The sequence below is a fragment of the Sphaerodactylus townsendi genome, linkage group LG01 (assembly GCF_021028975.2).
Source record: "Sphaerodactylus townsendi isolate TG3544 linkage group LG01, MPM_Stown_v2.3, whole genome shotgun sequence".
Lineage (NCBI taxonomy): Eukaryota > Metazoa > Chordata > Lepidosauria > Squamata > Sphaerodactylidae > Sphaerodactylus > Sphaerodactylus townsendi.
In genome coordinates, this window is record NC_059425.1 from 9207851 (window position 1) to 9221140 (window position 13290).

General features: G+C 48.7%; 1 protein-coding gene across 2 annotated transcripts; it reads right to left on the reverse strand.

Moving 5' to 3' along the window:
- Positions 1 to 14: 14 nt before the first annotated feature.
- Positions 15 to 9814, reverse strand: LOC125440711 (complexin-3-like). 2 transcript variants are annotated; one of them, XM_048510631.1, is made up of 4 exons: positions 9728 to 9814; positions 6311 to 6470; positions 905 to 992; positions 15 to 358 (listed from the first exon to the last, which is right to left on the reverse strand). In XM_048510631.1, exons 2-4 carry the CDS (start codon positions 6457 to 6459, stop codon positions 161 to 163), a joined length of 435 nt encoding a protein of 144 aa, XP_048366588.1. In that variant the 5' UTR covers positions 6460 to 6470; positions 9728 to 9814; the 3' UTR covers positions 15 to 160. The 2 variants fall into 2 exon arrangements, with proteins under 2 accessions (XP_048366588.1, XP_048366598.1); XM_048510641.1 differs by having other exon boundaries at positions 9716 to 9782.
- Between the last annotated feature and the right edge of the window lie 3476 nt (positions 9815 to 13290).

Here is a 13290-nt window from a genome sequence, read left to right on the forward strand (position 1 = left end):
TAGAACTACAGAGCAGCAGGGCGAAGATGCCGCACAGGTGTTCCAAAAAGCCCCCGCCTCCCAAAACCCCAGGGGATCTTCGAGACGTCTGCGGTTCGAGCAAAGGAGTCCTGCGTCCCACGTGGCACCTGGTGTGACAATGAGCACCTGAGGCACAGGTTCACATGATGGGGCACTGAATCGGCTGCTGTAAAGACTGCACGGCATTCTGGGCCGTCATCCGGAAGGAGCTGAAATCCAGGCTGGGGAAGAGGGAGCCGGCTTCCGAGGGAGCCTTGGACTTCACAATAGCCAGCAGGTCTTGGGGCAGCGTCACCTTCTGCCCGGCTGCTTCCACCTGCTTCTTATCCTTCCGGCTCTTGGGAGAGAAACAGGGGGAAAACGGAATGAGTAGAATGCACTTTTATCCCGCCCTTCTGCCAAAGGACTCCGCAAAACAAAATACACAACGACCCTGTAAGGTAGGGCCAAACGAGAGAGGAGCGGCACGGCTGAAGAGTAAGGTTGCCAACTGTTGGATTTATATCCCTCCTTTCCCTCCTGTAAAGAGACTCAAAGGGACTTACAAACTCCTTTCCCATCCCCCCTCACAACAAAAACCCTATGAGATGGGTGGGGCTGAGAGAGTTTTGAGAGAACTGTGACTAGCCCAAGGTCACCCAGCTGGCGCGTGTTGGAGTGCACAAGCTAATCTGGTTCACCAAATAAGCCTCCACAGCTCAAGCGGCAAAGCGGGGAATCAAACACGGTTCTCTAGATTAGAGTGCACCTGTTCTTAATCACTACACTATGCTGGCTCTCAGGTGTGGCAGGCACCCACCGTGCCCACGTTGGGGATGCCTCCTATACACGTTCACCCACCCTTGTTCTCCCATCCTCACGTAGGAGCTTGAAACCTTCTTACCCTGGGCAGCTGGTATTTCTCCCGGAGATGGGCCCGCATAGCAGCACGCTCAGCCTTCTTTTGTACAAACACCGCATCCCGGTTGCTTCTGTGGGAAAGCAATAAGAGAACGGCGTCAGAGCCAGGTGTGGCCGAGAGAGATGGACAACCAAACCTTTATTGGCATATAGGACGATACAGGTAGGATACACAACACAAATTTAAAACAATCCCCAAATAAAATAATAAAAGAGAGTCTCTTAATGACAGAGTGACACAGCAAAATTAGAAGGAACAGAGCTATCTTCTGGGGCACAGGTGTCAAACTTGCGGCCCTCCAGATGTTATGGACTACAGTCCCCATCATCCCCTGCCCACATGATGCTGGCAGGGGATGATGGGAACTGTAGTCCATAACATCTGGAGGGGCGCGAGTTTGACACTTATGCTCTGAGGTATATAATTTCTAGCAAAAACTTGCCCACCAATTCACAAACTACAGGATCAGAATTATTTAGCAAGTGTAAGATAATTTGAGCATCTGATTTCCTGTCATAGTTCAAAAGAAGAGCATTTGCATATTTCCCCCTCATTCCCTCATATTTAGTGCTATGAAAAAGGAAGTGGGCTGAACTTTCCAGCTGATTTGAATTATAGGAGCAGAATCTCTTCGAAGAAGAAGAGGAGTTGGATTTATATCCCCCTTTCTCTCCTGTAGGAGACTCAAAGGGGCTGACAATCTCCTTGCCCTTCCCCCCTCACAATAAACACCCTGTGAGGTGGGTGGGGCCGAGAGAGCTCCATAGAGCTGTGACTAGCCCAAGGTCACCCAGCTAGCGTGTGTGGGAGTGCACAGGCTAATCTGAATTCCCCAGATCAGCCTCCACAGCTCAGGCGGCAGAGTGGAGAATCAAACCCGGTTCCTCCAGATTAGATACGCAAGCTCTTAACCCCCTATGCCACTGCTGCTCCTTAGCTGAGAGCAGAACAATACAATTAGCCATTGATATCGGCTCTCCTAAGACTAGGGTGGATGGGAGAGCATTTTGGGAAATGTATTGTCGAAGGAAAATGTATTGTCGATGGACACAGTGTGCAACAGACTTCTCTCTGTGATACGCCTCTGAAGATGCCGGCCACAGATGCAGGCAAAACGTTAGGAACAAGATCCACCAGACCACGGCCACACAGCCCGGAAAACCCACCGCAACCATTTTGGAAAATGATTTTTGTCTTACTTCCTATTAGAATAAATGATTTTAGGAGAATAACGTCACTTGATTTCGTAATCTCTGAGAGACAGCAGGAGGTGATCCCGTGGGGTTTTCGAGGCCAGAGACGTTCAAAGGAGTTTGCCGTTGCCTGCCTCTGTGTCACAACCCTGACGTCGCTTGGGGGTCGCCACCTGAATACCAATCAAGGCCAACCCTGTTTACCTTTGGAGATTTGATGAGATCAGGCTCACCTGGGACGATCCAGGTCATAACTCTATTATGGACCGATTCCCAAATTGCTGCTTGTGGGATTTATATATACCCTCTGCCCTTTCACGTATGAAAATACGGATACTCCAGTTCTCATCCTAAAGATCACGACCCAAGCTTCCACCGCTGTGCCTTGTCAATATTTCCATATTTATCTATTTTTGTATTGTTTTTAAGCTATCATATTATGTTTAAATTATTTTGTAAGCTGCCTCGAGCCCTTTGGGGGACTGGCAAGATGAAAAAAAGGAATTACTAAATAACTCTCTCTCTCTCAAATAAATAAGCATCTCTTCCCAGCCTCACAAGATTGGGACATGCACTGATTTTGCACCATGCTGTCTTCCGATGATTTAAAAGCCAGCTGGCTGTTTGTTCTCCGGATTAAAGATCGGCCAGAGCAGAATCATGCGGTGATAAGTTATCAGCCACTCAATGCATACCTAAGCTGTGACACTCTCAGCTGTGCAGGGAACTTTCGGGCTCATCTGCAGATGCTGCGAAAGGGCTATGCTCAGTGGTGGGATCCAAAAATTTTAGTAACAGGTTCCCATGGTGCTGGGATTCAAACTGTGGCATAGCGCCAATGGGGCTGGCAGGGGCATTCTGGGGGCGTGGCCGGGGATTCCGGGGGCAGGGCATTCCTGGGCGGGGCTGTGGCAAGGACGCAGCCACATACCGGTCCTTGGCTTAGAAATCTAATGCACGCGAGGCGCTTAGGCTTCATTATCGCGACGCCGGTGCAACCTGCCCCACTGCTTCAAGTTCTGCGCGCTACTGCTGAGAGGAGGGGCGTCACTCAGGCAAAAATCACGTGGCAAAATCACCAATCAGTAACCCCCTCTCGGCACACACAAATAACTAGTAACCTACTCTCGGGAACCTGTGAGAACCTGCTGGATCCCACCTCTGGCTATGCTAGGAGACAAAACACACCAGTCCCCCTTGGCGAGATTTAACTTCCGCTGTTCCTGCCGAGGAAACGGAACTTGGATGCGATGCTAACAAGTTGTGTCAACAACGCTTTAACAAGGGGTCCCCCCAAAAAAGGGATGGCCATAGAAGTGGGGATTAGGCCGGGGGGCGAAAAAATAAAATCATAGAATCGTAGAGTTGGAAGAGACCCCAAGGGCCATCAAATCCAACCCCCAGCCATACAGGAACACCCAATCAAAGAACCGTTGACATATGTTCATTATTTGTTTGTTTGTTTGTTTGTTTACATGTCTTGCCTGCCCTATTCCAAAGGGCTCAGGGCAGGTTACAACAACACACTAAAAAAATACAGTATTTAGCATTGAAACTAAAAATCCAGGCTCTGTTTAAAAACTTCCAAAGGAGACTCCACCACTCTCCATTTGGAATATAGCAGTATGCACTTAAAGGTTTTTTTTAAATAGCACATGTTTGACCTGGATGTTCCAGGCTGGCCTGATCCCATCAAATCCAGGAAGCTAAGCAGGGTTGGTCCCGGTTAATACTTAGAAGGAGAGTTTGGATTTATATTCCCCCCTTTCTCTCCTGTAAGGAGACTCCAAGGGGCTGACAATCTCCTTTTCCTTTCCCTCCCGCCCCACAACAAACACCCTGTGAGGCGGGTGGGGCTGAGAGAGCTCTGAAGAACTCTGACTCACTCGAGGTCAGCCAGCTGGCATGTGTTGGAGTCAGAGGTGGGATCCAGCAGGTTCTCACAGGTTCCCGAGAGTAGGTTACTAATTATTGGTGTGTGCCGAGAGGGGGCTACTAATTGGTGATTTTGCCACGTGATTTTTGCCTTAGTTACGTCCCTCCTCTCAGCAGTAGGCGCAGAACTTGAAGCAGTCTAGCAGGAGGTGCACCGGCGGGCGTGGCAGCCTGCGCCTGCGTGCATTCGTTTCCCGCCCAGGGACCGGCGCAGCGGCTGCGTCCTTGCCACAGCCCCGCCCAGGAATGCCCCGGCCCCAGAATGCCCGGTCACACCCCTGTCGTGCCCCACCCAGCCCCAGGTACGCTATGCCACAGTTTGAATCCCACCACCATGGGAACCTGTTCCTAAAACTTTTGTATCCCACCACTGGTTGGAGTACACAAGCTAATCTGGCTCACCAGATAAGCCTCCACAGCTCAAGCGGCAGAGGGGGGAATCAGACCCAGTTCTCCAGATTAGAGTGTGCATTAGATCCTTTCCAGGTGGAACTTGTGATTGACAGACAATTTCGTTGTGAAATAGCTGCCGCGGGAGGCAGGAATGCTGGGGTGGGGGCTAGGGGTATAAGTGGGGAAGGGTTGCCAGATCGAGGCTGGGAAACTCCTGGAACTTTGGGAATGGGGCCTGGATACGGCAGAGACCTCAGTGGGATACAATGCTGCAGAACTCAACCTCCAAATGCTCCACGTCCTCCAGGGGAAATTAACTCTGTAGTCTGGAGATGAAGTACACTTCTAGGGGATCCAGAGGTGGGACCCAGCAGGTTCCCACCAGTTCCCGAGAGTGGGTTACTAATTATTTGTGGGTGCCGAGAGGGGGTTACTAATTGGGTCTGCTTTTCTGTTAGAAATTCCATTAGGTCCAAAAATCATAAAGTCCTGTTGTTTCCTATGTGGCTGGTTAGCGAAGGTAGAAAACGGGATAATTCTCCCTGATGGGCTGTTTTAAAAACATGTTTTAGAAATATGGTCAAGTTCCTTGTTGAAGGAAAGTCTCCTTCTTTTGATTTCTAGAAACAAAACTAAGCATTTGAAAGTATTAAGTATTTGACAGGCAGTCGATTAGAGGAGAAGTAGTTGTTTCTGTTGGCAGTAGACGATAGGACTTGCTATAATGAGTTTAAATTATGGACAGAAAGATACCAGCTGGAAATTAGGAACTTTTTTTTACAGTAACAGAGAAATTATCAATGCCCCGCCCCCGGAATGCCCGGACACGCCCCTGTTGTGCCCTGCCCAGCCCCATTGGTGCTACGCTTCTGTTTGAATCCCACCACCATGGGAACCTGTTACTAAAATGTTTGGATCCCATCACTGAGGGGATCCTCAGGTTTCATTTGTATATAACTGTACTCATTTCAATACAAATTGTAAACCGTCTGAAGTTGTGAAAATTACATCATATAAATCATTGCTTGTGAAATTGTGTATTATATACACTGTGGATAAAATTACCCATGTTGTTCAGGGTTTAAGCCATTGGATACAGATTTATATTGTTGCCATATACATTCGGAAGCTAGACGAAAGAAAATGCGGCTCTTTTGGCTCTTTTGTAAACGTGGCTCTCCGCGAGCCACTTGGCAAATACCGCAAACCAGTGGTGGGATACAAAAATGTTAGTAACAGGTTCCCTCGCCAGCCCCCCCTCAGCAAAGGGGGCAGAGGCGTACCTAGGCAAACCTGAGCCCTGGGCAAAACCTGAGTTGGATGCCCCCCCCATGGGCAGCCACCCCACCACGACCCCCCCAATTATTTTTGCACCAGGTCATTTCTAAATCATCATCACATTATAGAAAATGCCCCAACTCACAAATCTGAACCCAGCAATGGTGAAACACACAGGTTCTTTGGTAGAGACTGGTGAGATAAAAGGTACGAAAGGCTGAGAATCCATGAATTGCAGTACCTGGAAGGGATTAACCCAGTTCAGGGAGTGACATTATTAGTCGCAATTGCTATATGGAACCTTCACGTTCAAAGGCAGGATGCCTCTTGGGGAGGCGAGGGCGTGGAGGTGGAAAAGCGGACCCAATGAGTAACCCCCTCTCGGCACATGCAAATAATTAGTAACCCCCTCTCGGGAACTGGTGAGAACCTGCTGGATCCCACCTCTGCCGCAAACCTTTGGAAACAGCCTGCAGAAATAATCGCCAAAAGGCTGTTGAGTGTGCTTCCGTTTGCTGGAATCTCCAGTTGCAGAAAGACCCTCCAATTCCATCGTCACCTGGCCAGGAGGAAAGGATTGGGGACTTACTTCTGTTTCGGGCTGAAGTTCCACTGTGGTGGGTTCTTGCTGGGGCACTGGGGGACGCTGGAGTCCTTCTCCCTGGGGAAGTCGCCCGAGATACAGCACAATAGTTGCCTGGCTGGGACACCACATGCCGATTTCGTGGTTGATCCCATAAGGAAGAGGGCTGGAATGGAGGACAAAGGGAAAAGTCAGACACTGGATATGCCTTGCGAGGTAAAAGCAGGAGTCCATCTAGTCTAGCATCCCGCTCAGTGGTGGGATCCAAACATTTTAGTAACAGGTTCCCATGGTGGTGGGATTCAAACTGTGGCGTCGCGCCAATGGGGATGGGCGGGGCACGACAGGGGTGTGGCCGGGCATTCCTGGGCGGGGCATTCCTGGGTGGGGCTGTGGCAAGGACACAGCCGCTGCACCGGTCCTTGGGCAGGAAACGAATGCACGCAGGCGCAGGCTGCCACGCCCGCCGGTGCCCCTCCTGCTAGACTGCTTCAAGTTCTGCGCTCTACTGCGGAGAGGAGGGGCGTAACTAAGGCAAAAATCACGTGGCAAAATCACCAATTAGTCACCCCCTCTCGGGACACACCAATAATTAGTAACCTACTCTCGGGAACCTGGGAGAACCTGCTGGATCCCACCTCTGATCCCGCTATGGAAAGTAATCAGCCCGATCAAGGTGGGCATCAGCATACGCCAGGCGGGGCAGCTGCCAGAACCCAAGATTATTGGTCAGGGATGGCGCTACACAAAAGTCTCCAAAGTATGACCAATGGGTTTTTGCGGTTCAGGAAGGTCCAATGTGACATATCCGGGACTCCATGTGACTTTTTGGCTTCCTATACTTGGTGTTAAAAAAAGAGAAAAGAATCCTTCTCTGTATTGTTGAAGGCTTTCACGGCTGGATTCAACTGGTTGTGGTGGGTTTTCCAGGCTGTGTGGCCGTGGTCTGGTAGATCTTGTTCCTAATGTTTCGCCTGCCTCTGTGGCTGGCATCTTCAGAGGTGCATCACAGAGAGAAGTGTGTTACACACTGTGTCAGTGAGAAGTGTGTTACACATTGTGTCTTCCCGCTGAACACAGTGCGTAACACACTTCTGACCCTTCTCACTGGACCCAGTGTGTAACACACTCGGAAAACCCACAACAACATAAGAACATAAGAACAAGCGAGCTGGATCAGACCAGAGTCCATCTTGTCCAGCTCTCTGCTACTCGCAGTGGCCCACCAGGTGCCATTGGGAGATCACCTGCAGGAGGTGAAAGCAATGGCCTTCTGCTGCTGTTGCTCCCGATCACCTGGTCTGTTAAGGCATTTGCAATCTCAGATCAAGGAGGATCAAGATTGGTAGCCAGAGATTGACTTCCTCCATAAATCTGTCCAAGCCCCTTTTAAAGCTATCCAGGTGAGTGTCCATCCCCACCTCCTGTGGCAGCATATTCCAAACACCCATCACACGTTGTGTGAAGAAGTGTTTCCTTTGATTAGTCCTAATTCTTCCCCCCCAGCATTTTCAATGGATGCCCCCTGGTTCTAGTATTGTGAGAAAGAGAGAACAATTTCTCTCTGTCAACATTTTCTACCCCAGGCATAATTTTGTAGACTTCAATCCTATCCCCCCTCAGACATCTCCTCTCCAAACTAAAGAGTCCCAAACGCTGCAGCCTCTCCTCAGAAGGAAGGTGCTCCAGTCCCTCAATCATCCTCGTTGCCCTTCTCTGCCCTTTTTCTATCTCTTCGATATCCTTTTTGAGATGTGGCGACCAGAACTGAACACAACCAGTAGAATCCTTCTCCTCTGTACACATCTTTTGAAGTAATTCCAAAAAGCACTGTGGTCGAGGTGGACTCTAGCAAACCTGGTCTTGTTTTGCAAAGAGAAAGGTCCCTTGTGTATCACCAGTAATAAAAGTGAAAGTCTCGATTCTTTTCTCAAAGTATGGGAACCTATGTTGCGATACTTGTATGGTGGTGACCCCCCAAATAAGACATTCATAATAGCAATGTAGAATCTGATTTGCAACACTTGGATGTACTGGGGTGCTGTGTGGTTTCCGGGCTGTATGGCCGTGTTCTAGCAGCATTCTCTCCTGACGTTTCGCCTGCACCTGTGGCTGGCATCTTCAGAGGATCTAACCCTAACTCTATCAGATCCTCTGAAGATGCCAGCCACAGATGCAGGCGAAACGTCAGGAGAGAATGCCGCTAGAACACGGCCATACAACTTGGAAACCACACAGCACCCCAGTGATTCCGGCCGTGAAAGCCTTCAACAATACTTGGATGTACGGTTTGAAATTTTTTATTCTCATCTGCATCAATTGTTATTGTTACTTATGTAAAAGTTAAGCATCAATCATTTAGACAGGCCCCTTCCGCGCATGCAAAATAATGCACTTTCAATCCACTTTCACAATCTTTTGCAAGTGGATTTTGCTATTTTACAGAGTAAAATCCAGCTGGCAAGTGCATTGGAAGTGGATTGAAAGTGCGTTATTCTGCATGTGTGGAAGGGGCCATAGTGTGGATTACATATATTATATTTCTTATCTGTTCTCCACATATATTACATTGACTTATTACTATGTAGATGATGGATGGATGGATGGATGGATGGATGGATGGATGGATGGATGGATGGATGGATGGATGGATGGATGGATGGATGGATGGATGGATGGATGGATGGATGGATGGATGGATGGATGGATGGATGGATGGATGGATGGATGGATGGATGGATGGATGGATGGATGGATAGATGGATAGATAGATAGATGGATAGATAGATAGATAGATAGATAGATAGATAGATAGATAGATAGATAGATAGATAGATAGATAGATAGATAGATAGATAGATAGATAGATAGATAGATAGATAGATAGATAGATAGATAGATAGATAGATAGATAGATAGATAGATAGATAGATAGATAGATAGATATTTATTACGGCCTTTAGGCCAGCCAATAGTTTAAGAACAGAATACATGTGAATACACAGCATTCCATTTATACAAAAATATAATATAAATTGTAAATCCATTATAAAATCTATTGATAAATAACATTAACTTCAGGCATTATGACAGTCCTCGTCACACAGTACAGCTCTTTGTCTTAATAAGGAACTACGCTTGTTGTGTACCAGTATACAAAATTTAGCTACCTTCTGTGAAATGGCGGAAACACGATCTTCTTATTACTATGTACATTCCCGCATTTCAAAAACCAATAAAAATATAATTTTAAAAAGTAATAATGACTGAACCTGGGCTTCTGCACTAAAAAAACCCAAGACAATCTTACTGGATCCTGGAAGATGGGGCATTATCTGTTTGGAGGAAGCAGAAATTAACGGGGAGGATGTCGCGCTCGTCCCTGCCAATGCAGAATGGGAAGATTCTCACCTGGACACTTACCTGGGCGCCTCCAAGTCTTGGGACTCGCCCCACGGCATAGGTAGCGCGTCTGTTCTCTCCGTGTCTCAGAAGGAGAATTACGCCAGCTCCTCGGCACGAGCTCCTTAAAAATAGGATCAGGGAGGATGGAAGGACTCTGGGTGACGAAGGCTTTCCCTGATCCTTTCAGGTGACGCCCGGGACCGGCAGTCACGAGTTGATAGCCAGATGGCACACGGCACACAGGAAGTCACGCCTGCCCTTGAGTACGCAAAGGACGTGTTTGGTGGCCAAAAACGAGACACATCTAATCCCTAGAGTCAGGGGTCTGAGGAATTGTTTTTAAAGCCACCAAGTTCCTAGTCCTTATGAGTATACTGGAGGATAAGGATTTTTTAAAAGATTCTCAGAAGGGACACCCACCTGAAAGATGGGCCAGGAGAGATTTGGACGCCCATATGTCAGCCCCTCTTCTGACAGGTACTGTATCCCCCTCTCCCGAGACGCTGATCCTTCTCAGCTGCCAATTAGCGTTGCCAGGAACAGACGGCACAATCTTCTTCGACAGAGAGGTTTAAGAGAAGAGAATCATTAGAGGTGACAATACCACCGCCATCCTTACCGTAAATTAAATGGGAGCCTGGGACGAGATAGTTCCTTGCTTTGTGAAATTGGTTTAGGCAGAATTGGACATTATTGTAGTTCCGAAATAATGTGACATCTCAAGTAGAAGAAGAGTTTGGATTTACACCCCACCTTTTGCTCCTGTAAGGAGACTCAAGGTGGCTTACGAGCAGTGGCGTATCTGCCTAGGGACAAGGGGTACCCCTTGTCCCCGGGCGCCACTCTTCTGGTCACGTGGGGGGCGCAAACTCGCCCCCCACGTGACCAGGAAGTCCTGCTGTCTCATTATTTTCGTATGCTTCGACCCCATCTGAGCGCCCTCAACCCCACCCTGGACTCCCCCCTCTCTTCAGAAGAGACTGCAGGCTGCCGGCTGGAAATCCCAGCCAGCAGGGGGAGTCTGGGGGGGGAGGTGGGCACCCTAGACCTTGCCCATGTCCATGGTGACATGGGCAGGGTTGAGGTCAGTGGTGGTGGAGCCTGGGGACATCAGGGGTGGTGGGGGGCAGAGCCTGGGGGGCGTCCTGGAGACAATTTGTCTCCGGGCGCCATTTGCCCCTGGTACATTTCTGCTTACAAGTTCCTTTCCCTTCCTCTCCCCACAACAGGCACCTTGGGAGGTAAGGCAGGGCTGAGAGAGTTCAGAGAGAACTAAATTCTAAACGGGACTGCTCTGCTATCCTTTCTTGCTTTGCTTATGAAGAATTAATCTTGCTTGGTAGGAATACTGAAGCATACTTAACAGGACTTGCATGGCCTATATTCCCTGTCAGTAGTTTTACAGCCCCAAATTGTCCATGATAATTAAACAGTTATCAGGTTTCTCAAAAGGCTTTCCAATAGTGAAAGAAGAAGAAGAGTTTGGATTTATATCCCCCCTTTCTCTCCTGCAGGAGACTCAAAGGGGCTGACAATCTCCTTGCCCTTCCCCCCCTCACAACAAACACCCTGTGAGGTAGGTGGGGCTGAGAAAGCTCCGAGAAGCTGTGACTAGCCCAAGGTCACCCAGCTGGCGTGTGTGGGAGTGCACAGGCTAATCTGAATTCCCCAGATAAGCCTCCACAGCTCAGGCGGCAGAGCGGGGAGGCCCTAATAAAGAAGAGTAATTACCTTTCACCTCTTTTTCTGTTTACAGTCCTTAACAGAGTCACAGAGTTGACTTCAGTGGTCTCAGAAATGTGTATTTCTGTTAAGGATTCCCTTATAAATTATCACATATAGGGAAACCCAGGATTCCCAAAGACAGCCCTTGTTAGTTGCCCTAGCACCAGTTTGACTGGTTCAGCAATTAACATGCTGCTGAAATGCAGGCGGTAGGAGTGTGGAAACACATCTGGTTCACCAGATAAGCCTCTGCCAGTCAGGTGGAGGAGTGGGGGGATCGAACCCGGTTCTCCAGATTAGAATCCACCTGCTCTTAACCACTATACCATGCTAAGTCTCACTTTTATCCAGCTCCGGCCTCCGAGGCATTCAGCACGGCATGGAGTATCCCCTCCCCCATTTTATCCCCACCACAACCTTGTTAGATAGGAACAGGTAGGGAGAACCCAAGACAAATAGTGAACTGAATAACAGTGTAAGGGTTCGAAACTGGGTCTGTCGAGTTGTTGTCCAGCCACCATATACTCTGGGGTGCTGTGTGGTTTCCGGGCTGTCTGGCCGTGTTCTAGCAGCATTCTCTCCTGACGTTTCGCCTGCATCTGTGGCTGGCATCTTCAGAGGATCTGATGGTAGGAATGGAAAGCAAGTGGAGTATATATACTGGGAGGTGAAAAGGTGAGGCCATCTGAATAGAGTAGCCTGGCATGTGAGTCACAGAGAAGTCTGTAGCATGGGAGTAACAATGAAGCTAGCAAGGTCAATAGGTGAATGGATCTGAATAGAAGTATCCTGGTCTTTGTTCCCTTTGAGTGCTATAGTCTATAGTTGTCCTGTGTTTGTGTGGAGCTGATCAGTCACTGTCTTGATTCTAGAGTTTTTCAACACTGGCAGCCAACTCAACCCTGAAACAATAAACTCCAACATTTACAACATAGCAAAAAACAAACAACTACCTTCCCAGTAGTTCCCAACAACATTGCAGTTACCTTAACAAGGTGTTAAGGGCTTATACAAACCAAGGTCCGAGTCCGGTAGCCTCGTCTCCTCCAAACTACATGAGCTCTGCAGCCTCTTGCTGCTTTGAGTCTCCACCCCTTTCTGGGTCAACCCATTCTGAGCATGGGGGTTACACTTTCACGGCCGGATTCAACTGGTTGTGGGGGGTTTTCCGGGCTGTGTGGCCGTGGTCTGGTAGATCTTTCTCCTAATGTTTTGCCTGCATCTGTGACAGGCATCTGTGATACACCTCTGACGAATGCACGCAGGCGCAGGCTGCCACGCACGCCGGTGCACCTCCTGCTAGACTGCTTCAAGTTCTGCGCACTGCTGCTGAGAGGAGGGGCGTAACTCAGGCAAAAATCCCGTGGCAAAATCACCCATTAGTAACCCCCTCTCGGCACACACAAATAATGAGTAACCTACTCTCGGGAACCTGTGAGAACCTGCTGGATCCCACCTCTGGACAGCCTACCGCTCTAGTTCCGGAACATTCTTCTGAGCAGCCCCACCTAGGGTACTTTCTGTTACGACAATCTGGGCATCATTAAGGGGTCTATCAATGCAGCCAAATCTTTGTCCTGGAAAAGGCACCCCCGAATCACCCGTCAGACCCAGATGTCTGTCAAGGAGATTGTATCTGGTGATTGAGATGTATTCTTAACCCAATGTGACTGCTGTTCTTATGTTCTTATGTAACCAGCCTTCTATATGTTACTGCTGCTGTCATAGAATCATAGAGTTGGAAGAGATCCCCAAGGGCCATCCAGTCCAACCCCCTGCAATGCAGGAACACACCATCAAAGCACTCCTGACAGATGGCCATCCAGCCTCTGTTTAAAGACCTCCAAAGAAGGAGA

Bases quoted from the DNA above. Each gene is read 5' to 3' on its own strand.
- LOC125440711 (XM_048510631.1), bottom strand. From the start codon at position 6,459: ATGGGATCAACCACGAAATCGGCATGTGGTGTCCCAGCCAGGCAACTA. The intron at 993-6,310 runs GTAAGTCCCCAA...GCTTTCCCACAG, and splicing joins AACTTCAGCCCGAAACAGAA to AAGCAACCGGGATGCGGTGT. The intron at 359-904 runs GTAAGAAGGTTT...TTCTCTCCCAAG, and splicing joins AGAAATACCAGCTGCCCAGG to AGCCGGAAGGATAAGAAGCA.